This window comes from Drosophila ananassae, chromosome 3R (genome assembly GCF_017639315.1).
Source record: "Drosophila ananassae strain 14024-0371.13 chromosome 3R, ASM1763931v2, whole genome shotgun sequence".
NCBI lineage: Eukaryota > Metazoa > Arthropoda > Insecta > Diptera > Drosophilidae > Drosophila > Drosophila ananassae.
The window spans coordinates 17,417,749-17,442,764 of NC_057930.1; the positions used below are offsets into that span (position 1 = coordinate 17,417,749).

Below are 25,016 nucleotides of genomic sequence, written 5' to 3' on the forward strand. Positions count from 1 at the left end.
CCTTTCCTTTTTTTAGAGGAAACTTGACACAGTTTATGGATCGCTGTTTGCATAACAAAGACTCGGACACAAAGGGTCAAGGGATAAGAGTGAGAGACGGGCCAGGACCAAACCGGGGGAAACAAATGGCCAAAGCAAACAACGAGATTCAAGAGTTTTTGCCGAGATTTTTGATTTTTAATTTGCGCCAACGTCAGACAATCCTGGTAATTGAGTTTTCGTCAGTCTCCGGGTGGACCGTTCGTGCGTCCATTTTTCCAGTCCCCAGTCCCCAGTTGACTTGCGAAAAACCTGACAACCGGAGTGCGAATGTGAAGTGCTGCGCTTAGCACAAAAATTCGACACAAAAATCGGGTCATTTTCAATGCACTCCTCCTCTGTGTGTCATATTTTTTTTTTGTCAGTTTTGTTTTTTTGTTATTTTGGCAACCACAACGAAGCGTGCTGTCTGGCTGACCATAAAATCATTACCATCAGATATCAGAATGGGCACTGCGAGGGAGCTGTATACTAAATAAATTGTGTCTATATATATGTCAGTGCGGATTCTGTGCGGCCGTTAATTTTATTTGGCTTAGCTGACTGATTTCCGCTGTAACGAGTTGCGAAAATCTAGCCTGTCAAGATTTTTTGGGCAATGTGAATGGTTACATACTCTACAAAATAGATAATATATCGAAAATACATCAGTGGAAAGGCATGGCAGCATACTTATCCTGAAAACTATACTACCCTTGGCAAGGATATAAGAATTCCACAAGAAACGCTTACCAAATTGAGGAATAATTTGAATGCAGCAATGATTCTTGAGCTTGATTTATTACTATTATTTTTTTCCATGTGAAATCATGCTTACATTAAAATCTTAAACTAAAAACTTGACGAGTTTGCAGAGCCATGCTCCCGGAGATGCATGCAAACATTCAAGCGATAATCAATACTAGGTCGGTTTCCTTTGGCTCCTTCGCGTGTGTGTGAGTTTTTTTTTAATCATCTGACTGGGTTCTAAGCGGGATATCTTCGATTCAGTGGCAAATCCAATCCATGCAGCAGGCTTCTCAGAAAATCACAATTAAGGGCTACCTAACGACTAAACGGACCAGAAGTAGATGCCACTTATTGGATGGACCGCGTCGCGTTTATGGGCGTCGTCCGAAGAGCTTGAGGGGCTTCCTGCAACAGCTTGGCCATCAGAGTTGCTCGTTCCCAATGTGGGTGGTGTCCGTGGGCAGGGAGTGAGTCTGCAGGGAGAAATGGGAAAGCATATTTGCAAGTAAGCCGATCCGGGGCGTGGCCCGGAGAGAAAAAACACTTACCTGCAGCGCCTTGCGCTTGTGATGCATCGAGGAGTTCGATGATGACTTGCCCTTGCCCTTCTTCCAGGAGCAGAGGAGGAGCTCCTTCATGCCCTTGCGAAAATTGCGACTCAGGAAGGCGTAGAGCAGGGGATTTACGCCCGAATTGAAGTACGTGACCAGAAAGGTGAGCGGCGTTAGCAGCGCATTAAAATTGGAATCACCGCGATATGAACGTGACCTGCAAATGCATATACATGGAAATAACTATCTGTCTGTTTATACAACACAATGCGTGTTCTGTGCTTATGCAAATGAGCATCTGTTGGCCAAAACATTGAAACAGGTTCAAAATTCGGTGTCCTGTTTCAAAGTAGATTAGAGGAGCCCCGAATATAAAACTTTGCTGGCCAAAAGTATTCCACAACTCTAATGGGATTCCGCCCACTCACATCCCATCCCACATCATCCGGCACTCTCAAAAGCAACTTTTCCCAAAACCACAAGTTTCAGTTTCTGTTTCAGCCAGTTTCCACTATGAAATTCATGAAAATTCAGTTTAAAATTCCGCTAGTGAGTCCCATTAATTATGCAAGAAATGTATTGTCGCAAATTGCCAAGTTCAAATTTGACGCTCTGTAGTCCTGAAAATGGTCAACATATTTAATTATAAATTCACTTTAATAGAAGACCCTAGAACCTCTTATACTTATATATCCAAAAATTCTTTTTTACGAGTCTTGTAATGTTATTTTTATAAAGGTGATTGCATTGTGATTGGATTGCAGCCATAGCAACATCCAATTTCACAGACGTACATACGTTGCAAGTCCGAGTGGTCTTTGGAGATGAGCTGTACGTTAAGCCTCCGAACTAGGCAACCAAAGCTCTACCGCAACTAGTAGTCCTTGCCAGCTTTCGTTGAACAAAGAAAACCCTGCGAGCCAACTGTCAAAATGGCTTGCATTTATTGTTTGTTGAAAATCCGCCTTACCGCTGCAAGTGCCAAGAAGCAAGTGCCTTAAGGTCACTTGTGGCCTTCGTTTTGTTTACGCCACCACTTCAAGTCCTTTTGCCAATTGGACGCCACAACTTTCCACTTTCAACATCCGAACTTGAGTTTCGATTCGTTATGGCGGCGACGCCATATTTAAGCCCGGCTCCATGGGGTGGCCTTTTGGACAGCTCTGGTGCCTTTAATGAGCCGCAGTCTGGCAACTGGCAACTGGTGCAGTTATTACCACAATATCTCTCAACTGTCCCGGTCCCATTCAGACGGCCTTAAGCCAGATGAAAACGGTTTGTGAGCTAATAATGAGCACATGTCACTCACTGACTGGACTCTGTCCTCGTCGCATTTACGGATTTTAGCGGCATGGTGTAATCCAATTGCCGGCACGTGGCAATTACTTGGCCGGCCGTAAGCCTCCCTCCCCCCAATCACATTTATATGATTATGTCACTGAGGGAGCATCTAAAATTAGTCATCCACCAAGGACCTCTTAAAGATGCAAATAAACTGGACGTTCGGTTGAATTAAGTTACATAGTCAGCCAGGACTTGGGCATCCGAACTGACTAATTGCTGACTAGCATTTTCCATTAGTCCAGCCATTTGTCATTGTTAGGGTTTCAGGTTATAAGAGCTCTCTATTTAGTGCCAGGAACAATAATTAAAAACTTTCCACCAGATCTATCATGCGGCACATTTGGCAAGCACTTTGGAAATTTATTCAAATTTTATTCGTTGTCTGCAAGAAAAATAGCTGAAACGCATTTCTATTTCCGACTGCAAATTGCAGTTTGCAACAAAAAAGTGTGTAGATGTGTTTTGCTGGCAAATAGATTTGATTTCTAGAAAATAACAAGATGAAGTCTCTCCGCCCGCACAACAACACTTTTCTGTCAGTGCCATAATTGAGATTTATATACGAATTGACTGCCAGAATGGGGCGGGACAGGCAAGAGTTGTTTACTTGTCTGGTAGAGAGACTCCTCCGGTTTAGCCATATTTAACAAATTGGCCTCTTTTCTTCAATGTTTATATTACGCTCTGGATGTCGTGATTTGTTTGGCTATCAGAACGGCTCACTCAAATGTCTGTAATCTGCCACATAATGGCCACGTTACAGCAACCAAGTCCCACTCGACCGGAACACAAAAGGAATAAACGGACAGAAAAAATACGAGATACGGGAGATATTACGATGCCGACAGATGCCATTCGTGCGTAAGAGCACCTCTCATCTGCCATATAGAATTAAAAGAATTTTAAAACCTTGTCAATTTTTTATTAAGCTATTTGTCACACTCGTCCCCGAATAATAAAGCGGCAGTGGGTGGCTTACATATACGTATGAAAGTTTACTGCATCTGTCCAATTTATTGGCAAAAATTTTTCGGATACTGAGAATTCGATGTGTCCTTGTGTAATTGTGGCTAATGGAATTTTTCCTTTTTTTGTGCCCCTTTATCGAATAAGCGATGTTCAGCAATAAAAAGTATAATTAAGGGCAATTGATGATTCGAATGACGCACGCTTTTTTAATTTTTGCATGAAAGTTTAAAAGGATATTCAGCTCAGTTGACTCTTTTGTCCTTTAGCTTTTGTACAATAAACAGTTTAATTTCAATATTTACTTTATTATTGTTGATCTTCGATTAGAACTAAGGGACACAAATTTAGTTCAACAAATATTTGTTGCTTGTCTTTTGGGAGAAAAATGGCTGAGAAAAAATATTCAACGAACAACCAGCTGAAGGAATTACTGTACTAAAAAAAAGTTTATTTAATTTTCCATTTTTAAACTTTACATAATTACCTATTAAAATCCATTTAAAAAAATGCCACATTAGTATTCCTAATTGTATAATGACGGATATAAAACCCTATATATGCAGAAATAATTTCAAATTCTGAAAACTGATAAGCCGCTTAAAAGTTTGCCAAGTGTACATTATTATATTTAAAGCAATTAATTTCGTTCTGAAGCAAACAACTCACCCACACCCCTACCAACACCCACCGCCCTGGCAATTTTCAGAGTCCGCCCACGAATTAAGCTTACACCAGATAATTGCGCCCCAATTCAGTGCCGCCAAACCGAGTCGCCACTTTTCGATGCCACAACGGAAGCGGAACTGCTGCTGCTAAAAAGAAAGTGAAATTTAACTTCTACAAGAGCCCGGTTTAAAGGTCATCGCTGCAGTGGGTAGAAATTAAACTTTGACTTGAGAGAACCCATTAAGAAAAACGGAGAGTGTTCCAAAGACCACACAAATTGGTAAAATGAACAAAGCCACTATTATTTCATTAAAGAATTAGTTAAGGTTGTGGGTTTTTAATTTGTTTATGTTATTTATAGATAAATAATAGGTTAAATGAATATTCAAAACTGTGGCCAACATCAAGGGCTTTTAAACATACTAAACTAATTTTTAACACATATTCCATAATACCTTTTAGATATTAACAATTTAAAGGCTTTAGAGTAAAGTAATTTTATGACAAGATTCAATGAAAAAAAACTATTGCAAAGATTTTGTCTTTCAAATGAAATAAAAACTTTTATATGGAATATAAAATGCAATGAAAATTAAAAACCGTGGAGCCCTTGTGCCTTTTTAAAGTTATGAATATTGTGCTCAAAATTGTACCTTTAATGTCTTAACACTTTACCTTTATTGGCCACAATTTTGGGTATAAACTCACCAGTACTGCCACATTTTGCGGGCATGATACGGCAAATTGCAGAGAGCGAACGTCAGCACGAATATTATCAGCATACGGACGACGCCACGGCGGGCGCGCAGCACGTTGCTGGAGGAGTGGGACATGTGGGTGGCTCCGGCGGTGCCCACGCCTCCGCCACTGCCGCCCCCGGAATGACCCAGCCGCTGGTGGTGGGCGTGGTGATAGAAGCTGGTCTTGCGGCAGGCGCTCACAATGGGACGATCGGCCTCCAGGGAAACCTGCGCATATTAACGGGTGAAAGGTCGTCGGGTTAATCGCCATTATAGCTTAAATTAGCCTATGCGTAGGGCAGTTGTGGGAGGAGTATATAGCATAGATATAGAGATGCACCTACCTTGCAATTATCAAGCTAATTTGTGTTTTGTGTGGTTGTGGTTTTTGGTGGGTTAGTAGAGTGGTGGGGAGAACCAAACGGAGTTATTGATCAAACGAATCGCAGAAAGAGAGAAAATTCAACAGAAAGATAGTTAAAAAGTTGTAGGTGGATCAAGGCTAAGAGGGGATATAGTACATAGCAGAATGTATATATAAAGATAAAATATAAATTTAATCCGTATTTATGGGGTTATCAATGTAAGAGGTGACTTGTGAGAAATGCATCATTTTTTATTATTACAGCTTATGGAACGTGCAAGTCAGTGTCAGTTTCTTGGCCAACAAATAACCAATCCACATGGACAATACCAATACCACTCGATTGCCACTGGTCTCTCTGAAAACTTTCGCCGTCCCTTGGCACTTTTCTGGATGATTTGTTTCAGTTTTCATCTTTCGACCAACTGTCGGGCAACTAGCTCCATTTTCGGTAAGGTCAGCGATATTTTTAATGTGCATTGACACCTGCTACGGTGACCAAACCGAGCCATTTCGCCAGCCACTTCTCTGGCACAACTTTCGCGAACTAAATTTCCCGGAAAAGTTTTAATGAGCAGGGAATTTGTCAAGCTCGCTACTTATACATAATACATTATCGGTAACTGCTCGAATTATGACATTTTCAGGGTGGCCCCCTCCACATCCTAAATCAAATGGTGACTAAACTGCTTTTGGCCCTTAATTGCTCCAGCTGCGTGCCAACTTTCAGTGTTTTCTTCAATTGTAACTAGGAATTCGGGTGAGAAAATTCCTTATTCATGAGAATCGATTTGATAGGGAACGTAATGGGCTTTATTTTATGCCCTAAGGTATTAAATATTTAAATTTTGTACACAACTTGGCAGAGTTGACAGTTTAAGTAAGTGTTTTTTGAACAGTTTTAAATTTCATATATATTTCTTTGCTTTAAAATCCAATTATTACATTTGAGAAAAACGTTTTTATGTAACTTGAAATAATAAATTATTTAAGTTTTGTTAATATTTTTAATATTTTACATAAAATTGTATGGTCCCAGAGATTGTACCACTTTAATTAAATGAAAATATCAATGGAAGCATCACAACAAACTGTACACAAAAGAAAAGGAAAAATGATGTTGAAATTATAAATACCCTTTAAGTTCTTATTGCAAAGTAAGTTTTAGGCAAAGAACGTTGAAGGTTATAATGAACAAAAATGATATAATATGATTACTAAATTTGAATGGCTTTCAATACAATACCAATGCCAACTACAATACCAGAAACCCTTTTTTCTTCCGCTTCCCAAATTCCGACTCTGAACAAAATGTTTGACCCATTTTTAGCTGTAAAATGCCATTGTGTTCCTTTGGTTACACCTTCTTTATATGCAGTAATTTTTTAACATATTTTCCTTAGTCACTCGACACACCCTAACCTTTTCTTTTGGAAGTATTGTTTTCGTGGAATCTCACCTGACTCTCTGTGATGCTGACGCCGCGCTTCTCATATTTACTGCTCTGTTTACGTGACAAGGACGTGGTGCTGCTACCGGCGGAAGCGAGTGACGAACCACCGCCTCCCATACCCACACCCACACTTCCACCAGGGCCGCCAGTCACCCCCGCCAAGCTGCCACCGCCCCCGACAGGTGCCGCTGAGGTCGCCACTGGGGCCGTCGATGGCAGCTGATGGTGTTGGTGTGCGTGGACATGGTGGTGCTGGTGATGGTGGTGGTGATGTTGGTGGTGGTACATGCTATTGTGCATGCCCATGCCATTGTCCTGTCCAGATTGCTGCTGCTGCTGATGCTGCTGCGGATGCTGATGCTGTGCCACATGGGGCGTAAGACCGCGGGAACTGCGCCACAAAGCAATGGCGATTTTGCTGTACAGCACCTGCAATGAAAATGCATTTGCCTTAATGTCATTTAACAAATTAAAAGCTGAAACCAAGGTCTAATTCCCATTTGTAGGCACATCAAAAATAAAACTGAATTTAATTTAGTTCTATGGTTAGGATGCCATTCTAAACATCAAAACGTTTGGACTTTCTCCAAAAAAGTTATTAAAACGGACAAAGTAATTGTTTATACTTGTAAGTTGGAAGCACTCTTTAAAATCCTTTAAGTCCTGTAATACCCAAAGCATATTCAAAGGGGCTTCGAGTGTTAGTAACTTGACAAGTTTCAATTTAAACATTGAGCCAGGCAATAAATACTGTCCATGTCATTCGGGAATCATTCAATTTAAAGACATTCTACGTATACGTAATACTCACTGTCATCACCAGTAGTGGCATTACATAGAGCAGCACAAAGTTGATCATGTCCAGCAGTTTAGAGTTGAACATCTCACGGTCGAGCACACAGATCTCCTCCTCCTGTCCGTCCTGGGTGTGGATATTCTTGATGGTCTTGCTGAATACGAACTTCGGGGTTGAATATACCGCCGACGTTATCCAAACAGTAACAATGACCATCTGAAAGAAACAAGCCTTAACGTTTTGTTTTGCCACAAAACACAAACTTGGCTGCCAAGCACGCGAGCAATTTGTTAAATTGCGAATGAACACACAAATCTCGCGTTAATATCTATCATTTAGTCTGTTGACTTTGTGTTTTGTACCTTCATTAGGCCGCATTTACATCAACAATGGCGTTTTAAGTTTTCGAAATTGTATAATTTGTCTGCTGGAATGTGTCGCAGGACTTGGCAGGACATAGTCCGTCCTTCACTTCAGACCCTGGGGCGGGGAACAATTTTTCAGCAGCCATAAAGTTAAGCCCATGGCTTAATAAGCCTTTTTAGATTCAAAAGCAGTTAATTTTTGGGTGCGTTTTTATTTATTTTGGGCTCGGCCTTTAACAACTTTTATTGGCTTGCAAATGAAGGTTAAAATTAGTCGTTCTTTTTCAAACTTGTTGGACAGAAAACTGATTGGCAAAAGACCCTTGTTGGGTTTTAAATTAAATACATTTTATGGACACATTCAGGCAGAGTTTTGCTATACATATAGTATTTAAAAATGTTTTACTTCCTGTTTATTAACTACATATATTAAAAACTTAACTATCTAATATTTACCCTCAGACGTGCCGCTGTCAAAATCTGCTTGCAAGTTATTGGATGGACGATGGCAAAGTACCTCTCCATGCAAATAACCACCAAGATGAATATCGAGGCTGTGTAGCTAAGCGAGTGAACAAACTGATACATCCGACAAAGGAACTCCCCAAAGACCCAGCTGAAAAGACCAAAAATCCCATAAGGAATTAATAATTATGGATTGGTAAAAGTTTTTCTCTTTAAAGAGTGATATTCCCCTGCAACGCGAATTCAATGGCAGACCCATAAAATTTTACGACATGCCAACGAAACTAAATGTGGCATTAAGGTGTCATTAGTATTTTTGGTGCGAAAAGCTTTTTTTGGCATTTTTATTTTATTATCGGATGAAATTACATTTAAAAAGGCGACGGATCATTGTATTTTGGGATTAGCACGTAATTCTATTTGTGCGCAGCATCCTACTCCTTCAGAGGAGGTTTGAGGGACATAATGGCGAAAAATTTCAACGGTTAAGTGGTTTTATTGCGGTTTCTATTTTACTACATCCTGGGCCGTTAAATATATATGGTGTTTAGAACAAAAACAATATACTTTTCCCTAATATTTAAGAGGACTAAGGTTTATAGTTGTTTAGAGAAGTAATTTATTTACTTTTTTGACCTCTTTAAGGACTAGAAATGATAAGAAACATCTAAATATCTCACTAAAAAGCTCCTTGATTTACGAATTTTTGGCAAACCAAATAAACTTGTCCAAGATACAAAGTTCTTTATTAGTTATCCTTGTGCGGTGATATAATTTACTATAAAATAGTGTCAACTGGGAGGTCCTAACTAGTTTTCCCTCCCCCTTTTTATAAATTCGCACGTCGCAGCAACGTGTTCGCAAGAAAGCAACGAAACAATGCAAATAAACACTGAGGGTAGGCGAAAGCGAACGGGTCAGGTGAAAAACCCGAATGTCGACCAGAAAATGCACACAGGAAAGTACCGCCTGGGGTTTGATACTTTTTTTGTAGCTGTGTTTTTTTTCAGTTTGTGGCGGCGGCAGCAACATGCTGCTGCATATTGCACAGTAAAATGTTGAATTTTTGTGCTGCATTCTTTTGGGCGCAAATGTCTGACAGGCATGTCAGACGGCGACAGCCTTTGAATAATAAATAGCTGGCAAAACATATTTCGCTCTCAACGACTTCATAATGCTCTTCATTCAATCACTTTGCTTTCACCTAAAATGACAAAGCAGAAGCTTTACGGTTCACTTTCCAAAATAGAACTTAATGTTGCATGAAAAAGTCGAAGGAACCCCTGCATTGGAAATCAAAGGAATTGTTTATGCTCGCTTGCATTGTTGTCCTCCAGTCGTGCATAAAAGGACTTTAATAAAATAAACAAGCTGCACATATATATGTTTTTATTTTTTGTTTCACTCACCTGTCTATGAGATAGATGGACAGGTTCTGCATCACACAAAAGAGGCCGACACAGAAGTCCGCAAACGCCAAGTTGGCCAAAAAGAAATTCGTGATAGAGCGCAGTCGCCGCGACAAAGTGACCACCAAAATGACAAGCAGGTTTCCTGGGAACATAAAATAATTAAAATATGAGCTAAAACATTAACAAGGTTAGAGATACTATTTAATATTTAAGTTGGCTTGAAGTAAAGGGTATACAAATTTTTAAATTCGACTATATCCTTTCTGTTGTTGAACGAAAAACTTCATTTAAAACTTATAACAAACAAGGCCCTTCTTCCGAAAATAAAAACAAATCTGTGAGCTTGATAGAGTGTTTGATTTCGAATTTCTTCCTGGCACTTGAAGGTTTTAATAATAAATTGTGCCCGAAACAAACGTATTATTTGGACCTCACACACTCCAGCCAAATGTCAAGAAAAACTTTTTTAATTACAATGGATAGTCAGAGGCGATGGGCACGAGAAAACAACAGAACAGAAACAAAAACCAAACGATAGCTACAAAAAATAAAATAAAAATGGCGAAAATTTTTCACAACTTGAACGCGTGCTCGGAAATCCGATGCTAAAGGTGGAAAGTCCAGAAGGCTTTTTCTCAGTATGTATCGTATGTATATTGTATATGGTATCCGTGTGCACTCCACTCACATATATTTTGGGAGAAAGTTTTCAATTTCATTTATTTCTTAGCTGTAGTATTAAGTTAGTTGGAATCTAAACCAGGTCATGGAGGTCTAATCTTTGACTTAATCAGTGTAATAGGCTGGGTTCTGAGGACTCACACATGATATAATCAATTGCCTTCCATTAATATTGAACATTCGTCCCACTAACTAATTAGACAGTCAATTTCCTATAATTAGTGGTCATCTACCGAACACTTTGGCTAAGACATCCATGTAGTGCATCCTTCAAACTTGGCCAAGTAACTGATTGTACAGACAATTCCCATCAATTAAATGCTGTACAAACTGAGCAAAGATTAATCCAAGAGACGTGATATGTAAATTAGGAGCTTGGAATTAAATTACATTAAAATGAATGGGAAATTAGATCAGTGGAGCTGAAATGTCATGGATGGGAAATTAAGTACACGCAGAGCTATCTTTAAGCGATGTCCGGGGGCAGAGCAATTAGTTGAAGAGAATCCCTAAGCATACACACATTTGGCCAACACACACATACAGCTGGACAAAACTGGGAAAAGGGCAATAGAGTGGTTTGTCCCAGAGACAGCATCCGACAAACAGCCAAACAGAAACTTGGGACGTGATTGCAGCATGCTAATTTTATGGGCGAATGTGTGGCATGTGTGGCACCGCCCCTTTCCGCCCACCACATCCCCCTAATAGCAACCCTAGCCGCTTCAGCGTGGAACAGTGAATAAGTTGCTTTCATTTTGCAATTGCCTGCACATTGCAATGACGTGGTTGACTTTATGTCTAATGACCGGCTATTTCGAACCATTTGTAGCCATTCTGTATGGTGAGCAAACACGTTCCCGCTTTCATTGCTCCTCTTTCCGTCGGTGCGGTTAATAAATTCCGCATTCGACAATGCCCGAAATGGCCCCTAACACCCAATCATACAATGTAATTGATTTCGAATGTCTGGCCCCTGGTACGCCCCAGCATTTTCTGGATAAAAGTAGCTTTGCTAATATGCTACCATTTCGGGCAACGGCATTTTCTAGAGAACAACCAAGAGGAAGCCTCGTTCGGTCGCCTGCGTTATCCTACAACAATTTCCGCAAGCAAAATCTGTCATGCTAAATTATCAGGGCCCATAATAATTATTTCCGCATCACATAATCATTTATAAATTATTTCAGGCCCTCCGGACAAGAATCAGATAGTAATTGGAGAATATTCAGACAGAGATGGCAATAGATGAATGCCACATTTTTAGATCCTGAAAAATTGCAGGGAAGGACAATATGGATGGAAAGTACGGCCCCAACGATGGCTATATCTTGGCCAATTTCCATCCGATCCTTGAGCGGAATATCATAAACGATTTGTAGATCGATTCTAGATCATTCTGCATCAAAATCTAGAAACAAAATATTTTATAAATTTTTTGTCAACTTTTCTGGGGGACCCCCTTCCAAAATCCTGAAAAATGCGTGGATGGTGATTTTGGCCCCCAACGATGGCTATATCTTGGCCAATTTTAATACGATCCTTGAGCGGAATACCTTAAACCATTTGAATATCGATTCTCCATCATTCTGCATCAAAATCTAGAAACAAAATATTTTTTACATATTTTGTCAACTTTTCTGGGGACCCCTTCCAAAATCCTGGAAAATGCGTGGCTGGTGACTATGGCCCCCAACGATGGCTATATCTTGGCTAATTTCTATCCGATCCTTGAGCGGAATACCTTAAACCATTTGTATATCGATTCTCCATCATTCAACGTCTATGTTATTCTGGATCAAGGACTGCGTTCCAATTTGCAAAGTAATGGTCATAACTAGAAGCTTCATTATTTTTCTACTAATGGCTTATAGAGATAAACTGATTTATAGCATTTTTCATGTATTTAAAATCTTAATTAGAAAGATTGTATACTTTAATTACTTATACTATATACTATACTATATATATTATATATATATAAACTATACTATATTTCAATCAGAGGTTGTTTACCTTTCTAAGTTAAATTAGTCAACTCACCAAAGAAACAGCAGCAAAAGACAATTGAGTAGAGAGTTATGAATATGATGCGCACATCGGTGCGGTCGAAAATGTATTCGCTGGCCTCCTCGTCCTCCTCATCCTCGAACTGCTCCAAGCCAACTCCCGGGAGTCCTGTGGTCTGGGAAGCCACCATGTCTGTTGTGCTTTCGCCAAAGAGTATTGAATAATCGGTGTCGTTTGTGTATGGACTGGATGCCGTGGATGTAGTAGATTCATCGGCAGACACTGCCAAAGCGGCAATGAAGAGGAAGCCAAGGACCAGGCCCGGAAATGAGTGGAACGCTGCGGAGGACATTCGCGGTTTCTGCCCGCCGGGGGGATGGGGTCGTTGCGGTTTGCGCTGTCGTTGAGCGGAAGAGCTAAAATTTGTTGAGATGCCATTGATAGTGTTGCTTTGATTATGCAACGCCTCGATGTTGCCGTCTTTATTATCGTTGCCATCTTCATAAGCCGCTGATATGTTTACCCTGTCACTTTGTTGTCGTTGTTTATGCCGTTCTCGTTGTGGTAGCTGCCTCCATGTTGCATCCGCATCCTGTTGCCAGGACATCAGTGTTGTCATTATCATAGAAGTGTGATATAATTAAGTGTAGCTGCAAGGGGAAATGCATATACGAGAGTTAGTTCCATAGAATGGATCAGATGTCGAGTATCTTTAAAAGAGAAACAGCATATGGTGTCGTGTTAAAGTCTATGTTGTTTAAGGTTTGCATGCTTTAACTAAATTTAGTGACTTTTCTTAGCTTGGTACCATACCATATTCACAGCCAAAGGCCTTATTCATTTCATTGACTAAAAAGTCACGTCTCAAATTCAGAGCCTGGCAATTACATTGTGCCTCGCCTATAGAAATACATACAGCCCGTGTTCGAGTATACTTTTTAATTAAGTTTCCCTTTTAATGATGAATATAATTAAAGACTCTGTATCCTATTGAATCTTTCAGGCTTGTATCGTTCCCAGAATAGAAATACTGAATTTAATTTGTTTTCATATTCTTCAAAAGCCCCTCCCTCTGACAATGATCGTGGCCTGCTGCTGGTTCCATGCTGTTTTTAATATCCACTAAGCCTGGGTGCTAATTACACAAATGCAAGGCACATAATCATTCCCCGCCCTTTCGCTTTGATTATTGCTCTCTGCGATGCTGTGTGTGCAATAGTACAAATATGCACTCACTAATGACAACACAACACTCTAAAGTTGCGCAAACAAAACGGCTGTCAAGTAATTAACGCTGCTAAATTGTCATTTATCCATGTACATGTACAAGTGCCTTAAATTGGAACACCATGAATAATTTGCAGCGGAAACTATAAAATAAATGTGCATAGTTCTCTGGGTAACATATTAGTTTTAAGGGCACTTCACTCTAACTTTGTAATACAAAATATGAATAGTACTTTCAATAAATGCAGTAAATTAAATGGTTTGGGTACATTTTTATTTCAAAATTTTCATGGTTTAATTTGAAGTGCAACGCTGCTAGACAGCTTTTTTTACAAAAAAAGAAATAGATGTCCTGTCTGTTCTCATGACAAAATATCATTGCTGCCACGTATATCTAACATCAAGAGAAATAGGAAAAAACACAAAATATTTCGTACTTCCTCGTTGAGAGACAGGCCAAACCAATAAATGGCTAGACATCTAGGAACGTTTTTCCAGCATTTTTTACCCAAAAAATGTTTCACTAAAGTTTTTTTTCTCAATAGGTTAAGCTAAATGCACTATTAGGTATTTTTTCAGCACTTTTTCCAATTGAGTTTTTTCGGAATTGTAGAAATTTCATATTTTTTCTTCACCGACAGTCTCCACATGTCGTCACCCGCAACTAATATCAAATGCAGATGCTGCAAGGATGTCGAAAGATGCGACAGAATGGCTTCGATATGCACGTACATGAACACAAATTTGCAGTTTCACCTCTGGGCCCCGGAATTTGCCTGTTTTCCGTTTCCTTTGCGTTTTCAGAGGCACAGGTAAGTTCACACAACGGGATTAGTTTGCGTTTAAGTGATATTACGTGCCCGTTGAGCTCGTGTCATCTCCAGAGATTTTTGTTAGTACGAATGTACGTACTACGTAGGTGAAGAGCGAAATTGGCACCTGCACTCTAGACATATCCTTAGGACACACTAGTCATCTCTACATTCTTGCAAGGCCAGACTTTAGTTTTAAACTAGAAAGTAAATCTTATTTTTTATAAGATATTTATTTTGTGCTCTAGACTGACATAAATTGAAGTATATCTTTCCAACCTTAACCTGTCAGTAACAAATTTTCCATTTCCCACCCACTGAATAGATAGAAAAATATCCTCTTGTCACTTGCAGGAAATCAATTTGATAGAACCTGGAAATCGCATATCAGCCATATGATTTCTGATATATTTTCTGTGTTTGCATTTTATGCAAATAACGAAAGTTCAATTATGACATTATAAGCACATATTGTCGGCGAGCAAATATTTGTTTTGCTATTATACTCAATTAATTTTTTGAGCATCTGCTATAATGCCGGAATTAAAGTTATTCAATAATAGTTACCACAAAACTTTAATAAAGTTTTTCAGGATGACTTTTATACAAGGCTTGGTGCAATTAATAAAACAATCTTCCTTAAAACTAGAAGTCTTAACTAGCTAACTACCTGCGATTTAAATAACTACTAAAATGTAAATTCCAAACCGTTCAGTAGTTCCTGACTATCAACATAAAAAACTTTACCTGTTCAACTATTCCAGTTTGGAAGCTCCTTCTGCCAAGAAGTTGATGGCCAGAAAGTCGGGTAATTGGAAAGGCGGAGAGATTGTCGCGCTGTTGGCACTTCCGGAACGGAAATTGCTTGGCGTTTTAATGAGCCAAGTGGCTCACAGTTTGATTGTGTGTGTCTGGGCCACCAAGGAGCTCCCAGTCTGCACAAATGAAAGCTGACGTCTGCCTGGCTTTAAGTGTCTAAATTGATTTCCCTGATACTTATTTAATTAAAACCAGATGCATGTGCACTGAGAATTCTAGCTCTTGTTGTTGACTTCCCCCAAGAGATTCTCCAGTCGAGATAGCATTTAAGAATAGAAAGTCTGAACAAATACTTGAAACTAAATATCCTTCACACTCAGAGGAGTGTTGCTGAGTATATAGTTTATAGCTTTATGAATCCACTGAATAAAATAATGATCAATAGCCAGACATGTTTTTCCCCTGTGTAAGCTGCTCTTCATGCTGAGATGTCAAAACACAAAGTGCAAGGTTAGAAAAGGTGCAAAGAGCAATTCGTGTGGGTCGTGACCTTCGCTACCTTTGGGCTCGCCGCTCGCCCTGCAATTGTTAGTAAAAAGAGTGTGCATTGAAAACTTTTGTTTGTCTGCTCAGTGTCAAGGAAGTGGGCGGAAACCGCAGTGGGCGGTTGTGGGGCGGGTGAAAAGACGAGACGGCTCTACTCAGACGGTAGTGGGCCGTGTTATTGGAAGCCAATTTAGCAGACAACATCACTGACTTGTAGAGCCGTGCGACCAATTTGTGCAATAAAAGTGCTGCAACAAAAGCCTCTGGCCACTCGTGTTGCATATTTATGGGGGCATTGCGATTTATGTGCCTCGGATGGCTGAAGAAATTCTGGAGAACGGCTTAAACGCCAATTGGAAATCGTCTTTGCGCGACAATTTTCAATAAATTTGCATTCGGCTGGGGTGCTCTGAAAATCAGCCCGGTCACCAGACCGACCAGGGGGTGGCGGTTCCATCAGCTTCGAATAATTTATGGCCAACGCTCGTCGTCGCAGAATCCGCGGCGAGGCTGGGGGATCCGGGTCGGATTGGTCGAAGATTATGCAAAGTTTTCTTTCTTTTTTTGCGACGCCTCTTCATGACATTTCCAGCATAAAGTTCCCAATTGAAAGGCCCCCGCTGGCATATTTCGCACGAGCAACTTCTGACTTTGTGGAATATCTGAAAGTTAATTTTTTTTGCTTCTGGGTGACTTCCCCGAATTTCCCACATGTATCTACAAATTGCAACCGATAGTGATACGTACGAAAGGCACAAACTTTAGATTCAAAGAAAATAAGTAATGACTTGTATAGAAGTGTCTCTATATCGGTTTAACAATTTAAAGCCTCTTGGCAACACTCGATTGCGGCCACAAAATTTAATTATATTGGAATAAAATGAAATGAGCCTCAATTGCACTTTTCTTTTATGGCCTAAAGCAAAAAGAAAGTAGATATTGCAGATGCCTGGATTGCAAACGAATTTTGGGCGGTTGCCATTGCACTTTTTTATAGAAATTTATGCTCATAGACATAGCCACAAGCGAAATAAATTTAAAAATCATTAGGAAATGCAGTTTCTAGCACATGTGGGCCCACCCACAGAGAAATCGTTTACTTTCCAAGCCAACAAAAAAATTGTAAAAGCTTCTGTCCGAATTTTCCTTGAAAATTTCATCGTTTCACATTGCTTGTCTCCCTGCACATGCTTTTAAAATTTAAAGCCCTACTTGGAGCGAAAAATGTGTAGACAAAAGATGCTTAAAGTCAGCCTGATAAATTGTCTTTATTTATTTTAATAGAGTATTATATTTTCTAGCTGAAGCATGATATTTCATTTTAATTTAACAAAAATAAAACATAACAGCAGCAATGTCCTAGGAAATTCTCAGTGCACAAATAAAAGCCCATAAAAAGTGACTTGTTTTATTCTTTTTTAAACACTAAAGGGTATCCAGACTCCAGGCTCAACTACAAACTTTCTTATTATAATAAGAAATAAATGCAAAAAATATGAAGGTCATTCATCATACTCAAATGATGGTTGGTGAGCATCAGCCGCATAAATATTACATTATAATTATGATGGCCAGACGACTTGGGTGAGATGTAGGTGGAAAAGTTTCTGCTGGAAAATTAATCAAGCACTTGGAAAAACAGTAGCAATTCTGAAACGACTTTCGGCCATTCATTATTTTGAATGTCGTCGTCTGGCGGCACTAGAACAAAACTTTTCCAACCGACCAACTAATCGAAGACATCAAAGACAAAAAATGGACAACAGTCCGACGCGTCGAAACCCATAAAGTCGGAATGCCTAATAAAGTCGTTGGCCATTGCGGAGGAAAGTGACTTGGCCTCGTGTGCCAGTCCCTAATCAAATTGTCAATAATCTAACCATTAGAGCCATCCATTTGTATAAATAAAGATTTTCCGCCTTCACAGATACCCGCAATTTTATTGAAGAAAGGGGCTACCAGACGACTTTAACCTTCATTCAGATATTAAAGTTATATTTTTAGAAGATAAGCATTGATTCTATAAACTTTAAAGCGCCAACTAAAGTATTTTTCACTAAAGCCTGCCGCCCCATTTAATGGCAAATATTATTAATTAACTATTTTAAAACAATGCCAGTTCCAAACAATGGTGAATTTAGTGTTAATGCCTCATAAAAAATGCCTATTAACTTGAAGTGCATTTAATAGCCACTAATTTGTTTACGGTTATATTGAATATTGATTGGTATTTAAGTTGTTGTTTTCCGCTTGTGGTTTGAAACTAGTGTAGTAAATTGAACAAATTATTTTTCAGCACTTATGAAGCAATCAAGCGAAATGGCAGTGAGCAAACTTAAATAAATATTTTAAAAGGGAAATTTACATTTTGTAACCTAACACAGTGTGTGCAGAAAGGCTACACTCATTCGCATTAACTCAGACCCTTGAGATTGAGACCCTTTACCCAAAATATAAATTATTGTTCAATAGAACAATGCCTCAAGCCATAAAATCCATAAAAAAAACAAATATGAAATATAGATCTCAACAACCTTTGGTTATATTGAAACTTCAATGAAAGAAAAATATTATAAGGAATGACCATCTTATAGGAGAAAACACTCGACAATTGCCATCCTTAGATTTTATGTCTGGGATGCATACCGATAAGCCCAATCATATTGCAAAAATCGATTGGGGATTGCCACCTGTCTGGCCATATAAGCCGCCCAAGGCGTTGTCATTCTTGATAAAGTATCGACATCCTCCCCAATGCAGGGTCGTCTTTTCTTTCAGATGCCACTTTATCCGCGCCACTGCTATCTGCCGTTCATAATCATTTGTCCTTGCGGCAAGATCCTTTAACCAGGTCCTCGTCGGATTGCCGCCTCTATCATAAATATACACAAAGACATGCATAGAGGACTCGGGAGGCTCGTAAGTTTATCACTTAAACGCCATCTTCACAGCATTTTTGCTAAAGGTGCTAAAGTAAAAGTCGACAGCAGAAATTGATTTTGTCTTAGCAACTTTCACACTTTTTTGCTGGCATTTCTGCCGAAGGATATATTTAATTTATGCCCTGCAAATGTAAACGAAAAATGTGATTTTCTTGCACAGTTTATGACGGCCACTTTGTTTTAGTATTTTGTGTTCGTTTTTCTGCCATGCTAGCAATTTATGGGCTTGCATAAGAACAGCGAAATTTATGGGCAGACATTGGCACCACTTAATGGATGCCTGCATAATGGAAGATGATTTGATCCGGTCGAGTTCAGAGTCCCATTTTTCAACTATTCTGTATTACAATCTAATATTAATAAATTGGTCATTTAAATTGATGACCCCGATACATTAAAAAGCTAAAGAAAAAAGATTTATGCTTGGCACTAAAAAACAACGATTTTGTTGTATTTTTTCTTCAATTTATATTCTATTCTATTCAATTTTATTAAACGTATTCATGCAAAAAATTTCTTTGGTAACAATGCGTAGGAGTGATATGGTTAACAAAATGGTTTGTTCAACAAAAAATACCTGTAAGTGATAAAAACAATGCGTATTACTTTTTAAAATACTTTCTTATACGTCTTATTGACACAATTATTTGTTATATTTTTCATACAAATTGGTAGCTAAGGCCACACTGCGTATGAGTGATATATTATTTTGAAGTAAAAGGGAACTTATGGGAAAATTAAATGAATATATTACTTAAATGCTACTTGCTCACCAAAAAATATACTCCGTTTACAAAGTTTGGTATTTATCTTTCATATTTTCCGATGCCTACATTTAAATTCCTGATGTAATTTAAAACTCACACAATTTCATAAAAACTCACAAGCATAATGTTTGTTCTTGTTGCCCTTTAATTTTTATTATTTATCTTTCAAGCTGGTTGTAAAAGCGTGACTGATACTTTTTCATGAAAATTAAATTTAATTGCACTTTTATTGAGGTTTCTGCATTGGTTATGTGACCTGATTGAGTGAACTCGTTTTATTTGTCGAATGAAACCTTTTATGAAAAACCTTTAATGGAAAAGCATATGTACTATGTGGCCAAGAGCTTAACAATTTTATGAAGCCTTCAAATGTACAGACTTGCACAAGGAAACGCTTTCTAAGCTAATGCTAGAATTATTTTCTTTATTTTCCGAACGTTCTCCTCCATGCAAACATTCAATTTCGGCGTCCAATTGCCACCCACCCTCGATTATTCGCCCATTTGCATACACAATGGGATTTCGATTGTGGGCGGGTGTCGAGTTATCCAAAAAAGGTAAACCCGAATTTTTTGCTGGCTGTTTTTGTACCGCCCACTTGTAACACACTACAAATCATTGAATGCTTCACTGACAAAATTGATTTATTTTTTGTTCCCCCTCTGTTTTCATTTACTTGTTCGATCATATAGTACTCGTTCGATTGTAAACGGCTTGATTTTTGTATCAGACTGCGATGCCAACATGGAAATTCGGGTTTTTATGATTGCATGCTTTTTTGCCGGTTCAGCAAATACAATAGAAAGTGCAAAAATAAACGAATAAACTCAATTTCAATTGATGTGGTGCTTAAGCGATGTAAATGAATTTCATTCGGCTTTACAAATAAAGCCGTTCTAGATAAACTATCACTTTTAGGGATGACATTAACCTGTTTCTTGTTCATAATTCTTTTCACTAAATAAACTAGACTTCTATTTTTATAACTCCCACTGTCAAAGCCACAAGTAAGCAAGTATTTATAAAGTTAATTCCATGGCAACGAGAACCAGGTTTTCGAGTCATTTCGACCAATAGCCAAGATCTGCTCAAGCATTTTTAGTGGTTAAGTACCTCCTACTCCGTCGTCGTTAGAAGAGGATACAAAAGAACGTTATAATGTCAACTTCTGCAACCGGAAATTGTTTTGACGTTTGTTGTGGTTTATGCCAAAGGACCGACCCAACAGGAAACTCCGATTTGACCCCTTTCTAGCGACCTCAGCTTGCTAAATAGTATGGTGTTTCTGTAGTTGACTCTTTTGGACCCAAATGAGATTGCGGTTGTGTCGCTTAGCTGTTATTTCAGTTCGTTAGCATACATTTGTGTTGAACAACATGAAATTCGCCACCAACTGTCTGCATTAAGATTCGAGAACGTAATTATCCCCAACACAGTAGCTTCTGAGGGGGGTGGGAGCTAACTTTCCATGCAAATGAGTTTAAAATTTCGCACACAAAAAAAAAAGAAAAAATTGCCAAGAAAGAGGAAATGCTTAATGAGTGCATTGCGCAAATTACATTGTGGAAGCCACAAGATTGCGTGACATTGCCGTTGGCGACCCGTTTCGAGGGAACAACGCCGAGGTATCTCCTGGCCAAGTTGAAAGTTCAACCGCGTCCTGGTATAGGTAACTTGGCAGGTTTTTTTCACCGATTGAACCGAAGGTCACTGCAAATTGCTCGACCTTAAAACCAAGAGAGCCGCCATTTCGCGTTGATTGTTTTGTAAATAATAAATGATCAAATATTTACTGTAATAATATTTTTCTTCCATCGATTTGCAGCAATTACAATTTTCAATCGCACTTTTCGCCAAATGAAATGGAAACTATTGTTAATTTAGATTTGGTATCTTTTGGAATTTATAGTTTATAGTTTTGTGTTATTGAAAATGAACAAATATTTTCGATATTTTAGATATTAGACTTTAAACAATATGTTCCAAGTTTCGGAACATGGAACATTGCGTGTTGTTAAATAAAATAAACTGTTTCGATAATAATAATTGTGCCCAGAACACGATTGCCTGATAGTTTAATAAACCTGATCTATTGATTGTTGTCTTTTCAAATAAACACTTGGATAGTACCGGCAGTTAACATTTGACCAATAGCCCAGACAAATTTGTTCATATTTCAGTAAATTTGAAGTAAACTTTGGCAAACAAGCTGAGGATTAACTTGATTGTAGTAACCATTCGAATGAAGAATGCTTTTCAAGTTTAAAACCCGGTCATACGAGGATGAGACCACCACCTATTTGCTTAAGCCCCTTTGTGTAGGCCCAAATATCTTGGGGCCGCAGACAAGTATACATTAATATGCAGAAGGCAGAAAGCAGGGCGCAGAACTCCAGCAACATATCATATGTGGGTATAGTTGGACGCTCCTTTACAAGGGACATGTTTATTTTTATGATTATGTAAACAGGTCAGGCTAAGGAACAAGGCGAACACCATATATATATAATAAATGTGCGGTCTTTGAGTCCCAAATGCACATGATACTTTAAGTTTGTTAGCCATAACCCTGGGCTCTTTGGCTTTTTCATATCCAGGCAATGATTGATTTAATGAAGGCAGAACCAAACCTACATAAAAGCCGAAAGGCACAATATCAGATTCTGACTTCCTACATACATATACCTGTTGCAAACCCTTGGTAGAATTAACAATCCAAATTATGGCAATAAATTCTGCAGTTCCTATTTACGGGTGTTTTGCCATCTGCATTTGTGGCTTCAACTATAGTTTTCCATTTTTTGGGATGAGATCTCCTGGGGTGTGTTTTACGACCCAAATATGCAACAGCACCTCCAGAGTTATATGTTTCATGCCGAAATTGCTTTTGGAGTTTTGCATATTTGCCAGAATGTGCTTTAAAATATGCTGGGGTTAAAGTTTTTTCAGGGAAGAATGTATAAAAACAGATGCAAAATTTAGCTTTTAATAAGCAAAGTTTATTTCTAGCAAATGAACTAGCAGTCCCCAAATTGCAATGAAAAATATAAATCATCATCGGATGAAAAATATATCTAGCTTGTGGGGCTGTAAATGCTTAAAACAATTTCAAAAATATTAAAGACACACTAGACTGAATTTTTATAGAAATATTCCGAGTTAAAGAAAATTATTCCGTCTTTTTCTTAATGAACGATTGTTTTTCTTTCATTCAATTGAGACGTGGGTGTGCACATGTACAAATATTGAGGCTCTTGGGAATCAGATTCGCAAATATCACGAAAAATAAAGCGTGAATCCTAATCTACTGGCATAAGACACACCTGCTACCAATTCCCATCATATTTGTTTATTGTATTTCGCAATAGGAAGCCATGGTAAAGCTGACATCTCTTTTCCTTGCTCGTGCCGAAAAGTTGAATTGATGATAGATAATAAAGGGTCCGAATAATGATGGGATATATAATTTTTGTGATTATGTATTGTAATTTGCATTTATGTTTTTAAGACTCTAGACTTTTTGGCTCTATTGTTTTGAGAGAAAATTTAAGGATTACAATAGAAAACCTTTAAATCATCCTTACCTTCTTAAAAGATTTGTAGATTATTTATATATTATTTGTGTTCTACTAAAGTTAAACTACTTTTGATGAAATAGAGTATTATTATTCCGGAGTATTCTTAATTAAATCGTTGGTTTTTAGTGATTTATTAGAACATGAACATTTCATGACAGGTTTTCCTCAAATATACCAAATTTCTTCTTCTCACAAGGAAGACTGAAGGCTCTTGGGGATACAACTCAAATGATTTTCATCAACACACATGATAAATTATATGGAATGCCACATATGTTTGTAGGGTAGGCTCCTTAAGTATCTATTTATTTTATTTTGCACTAAATGCTTCATTAATTTTGCTGTGCACTATTCGTAACACGATTCACTTGTAAACATTTCGTATATTTTTGCGAAATTTTCATTTGTATTTCACATTTGTCTATACAATTATAGTGTTTCTCCGATTAGCTCGACGAACCCGACACATCGCTATAAATATACCAAAAATATTTTATTCCATTCTCTCAATTATTTCTGCAATACTTTGTAATATGGAATAAAAACAAAGGCGGTAAGCAGCTCCAAGTGCTATTTACTTGGACCGTGCACTTAAGATTAATGGTTTTTAATTTAGTTCTAACACTTTTACAGGCCAAATAAAATCTGTCTGTTCATGATTTTAACGACTTAATAATTTCCAAAATTATTTTTATAATATAAACAGCTTCGAATTTATGTACTGAGAGATAGAACACTCTTTTTATGACCTTGGAGATACTTTTATAATTTTTAGTGGATATTTTCAACCCCAGGTGTGCAGTACTTGGAATTAAGATTTTAAGGTTGTTAAAAAAGTTTTTAAACCACTTTTGGATCCATTTGCGACCGTTGGTCTGATGGGTTGTTAGCAAATTATCCTCTAAGTTTTAGAGTTCTAATTAGTAATTAAGCCCTTTTGAGAACTAAACTTTTTTAACCAAGAGAGCAAAATGTACTATTGTCAGAAAAACTTAATATTTTATGAGGAAACTTTAAATTTTTCAAAAAAAAAAAAGATATATCCGAATATATTGAAAATTTGGTTATAAATTATGTAGAAGTTTGGTAACTTAGTTCAAATATCTGACCGCCAATATTTTAAACAACTCTTTGAATATATTTTACAAAAAATTTTGAAGCGAATTTCCGTTCAAAACTTCGATCATAAATCAAATTTAACAATTCGAGGGTTCTGACATATCCACGCAATTTTTTTTTAAATTATAGACTTCAGAACGACTTTATCATGAATATTTCAAAAATCACGGACATGTCGATGCGAAGCAATCGACAGCCAAACTCACACAAGTGCACGCTTGTCCGGGTATTTCGGTAGAAAATCGGATGAAATATTATCCAAAATCACTCGGAGCCTTGGCCAATTTCCCGTCCGTTTTTGGCAACTTGCGTCCGATTCGTTTGAGGTTCCGCGACATTCTAGCCACTCGGCCGTTTTGGGGCGAACGGGCCAGCGAAAGCCGCCCGAGTCGGTGGCACTCGGCTGGTGGTATGCCACTTTGGTTAACAGAGCTCTGCTAGATTAACAGCCACTATGCTTGGCCCCTCTTCCTGTGGCACGCTTGCTACACATTTGCGTCACGTGCTGATGTCCTTTTGCTGCTGTTGTTGCATTGAACTTGAACTAGTGGCAAAGTTGTTGCCGTTGCTGTTGCTGTTGCGGTTGTTATTGTTAGTGTGGTTGTCCTCACGTTGGCGCGCATTTTGCCGGTTATTTTTGTGGTCACCTCTCCTCGAAATCGCTCACCACGCAGGCGCCCTC

General features: G+C 38.4%; 1 protein-coding gene across 3 annotated transcripts; it reads right to left on the minus strand.

Moving 5' to 3' along the window:
- Nucleotides 1-800: 800 nt before the first annotated feature.
- Nucleotides 801-24,911, minus strand: LOC6498392 (trissin receptor). Of its 3 annotated transcripts, XM_014906624.2 has the most exons (11): nucleotides 24,541-24,911; nucleotides 23,222-23,686; nucleotides 12,618-13,234; nucleotides 9,891-10,035; nucleotides 8,473-8,632; nucleotides 7,667-7,867; nucleotides 6,862-7,284; nucleotides 5,383-5,397; nucleotides 5,007-5,266; nucleotides 1,317-1,536; nucleotides 801-1,241 (listed from the first exon to the last, which is right to left on the minus strand). In XM_014906624.2, the coding sequence occupies exons 3-11, from the start codon at nucleotides 13,207-13,209 to the stop codon at nucleotides 1,191-1,193; spliced, it is 2,067 nt and encodes a 688-aa protein (XP_014762110.1). In that variant the 5' UTR covers nucleotides 13,210-13,234; nucleotides 23,222-23,686; nucleotides 24,541-24,911; the 3' UTR covers nucleotides 801-1,190. The 3 variants fall into 3 exon arrangements, with proteins under 3 accessions (XP_014762110.1, XP_014762109.1, XP_001962701.2); XM_014906623.2 differs by lacking the exon at nucleotides 23,222-23,686; XM_001962665.3 differs by lacking the exon at nucleotides 5,383-5,397.
- Nucleotides 24,912-25,016: the final 105 nt, after the last annotated feature.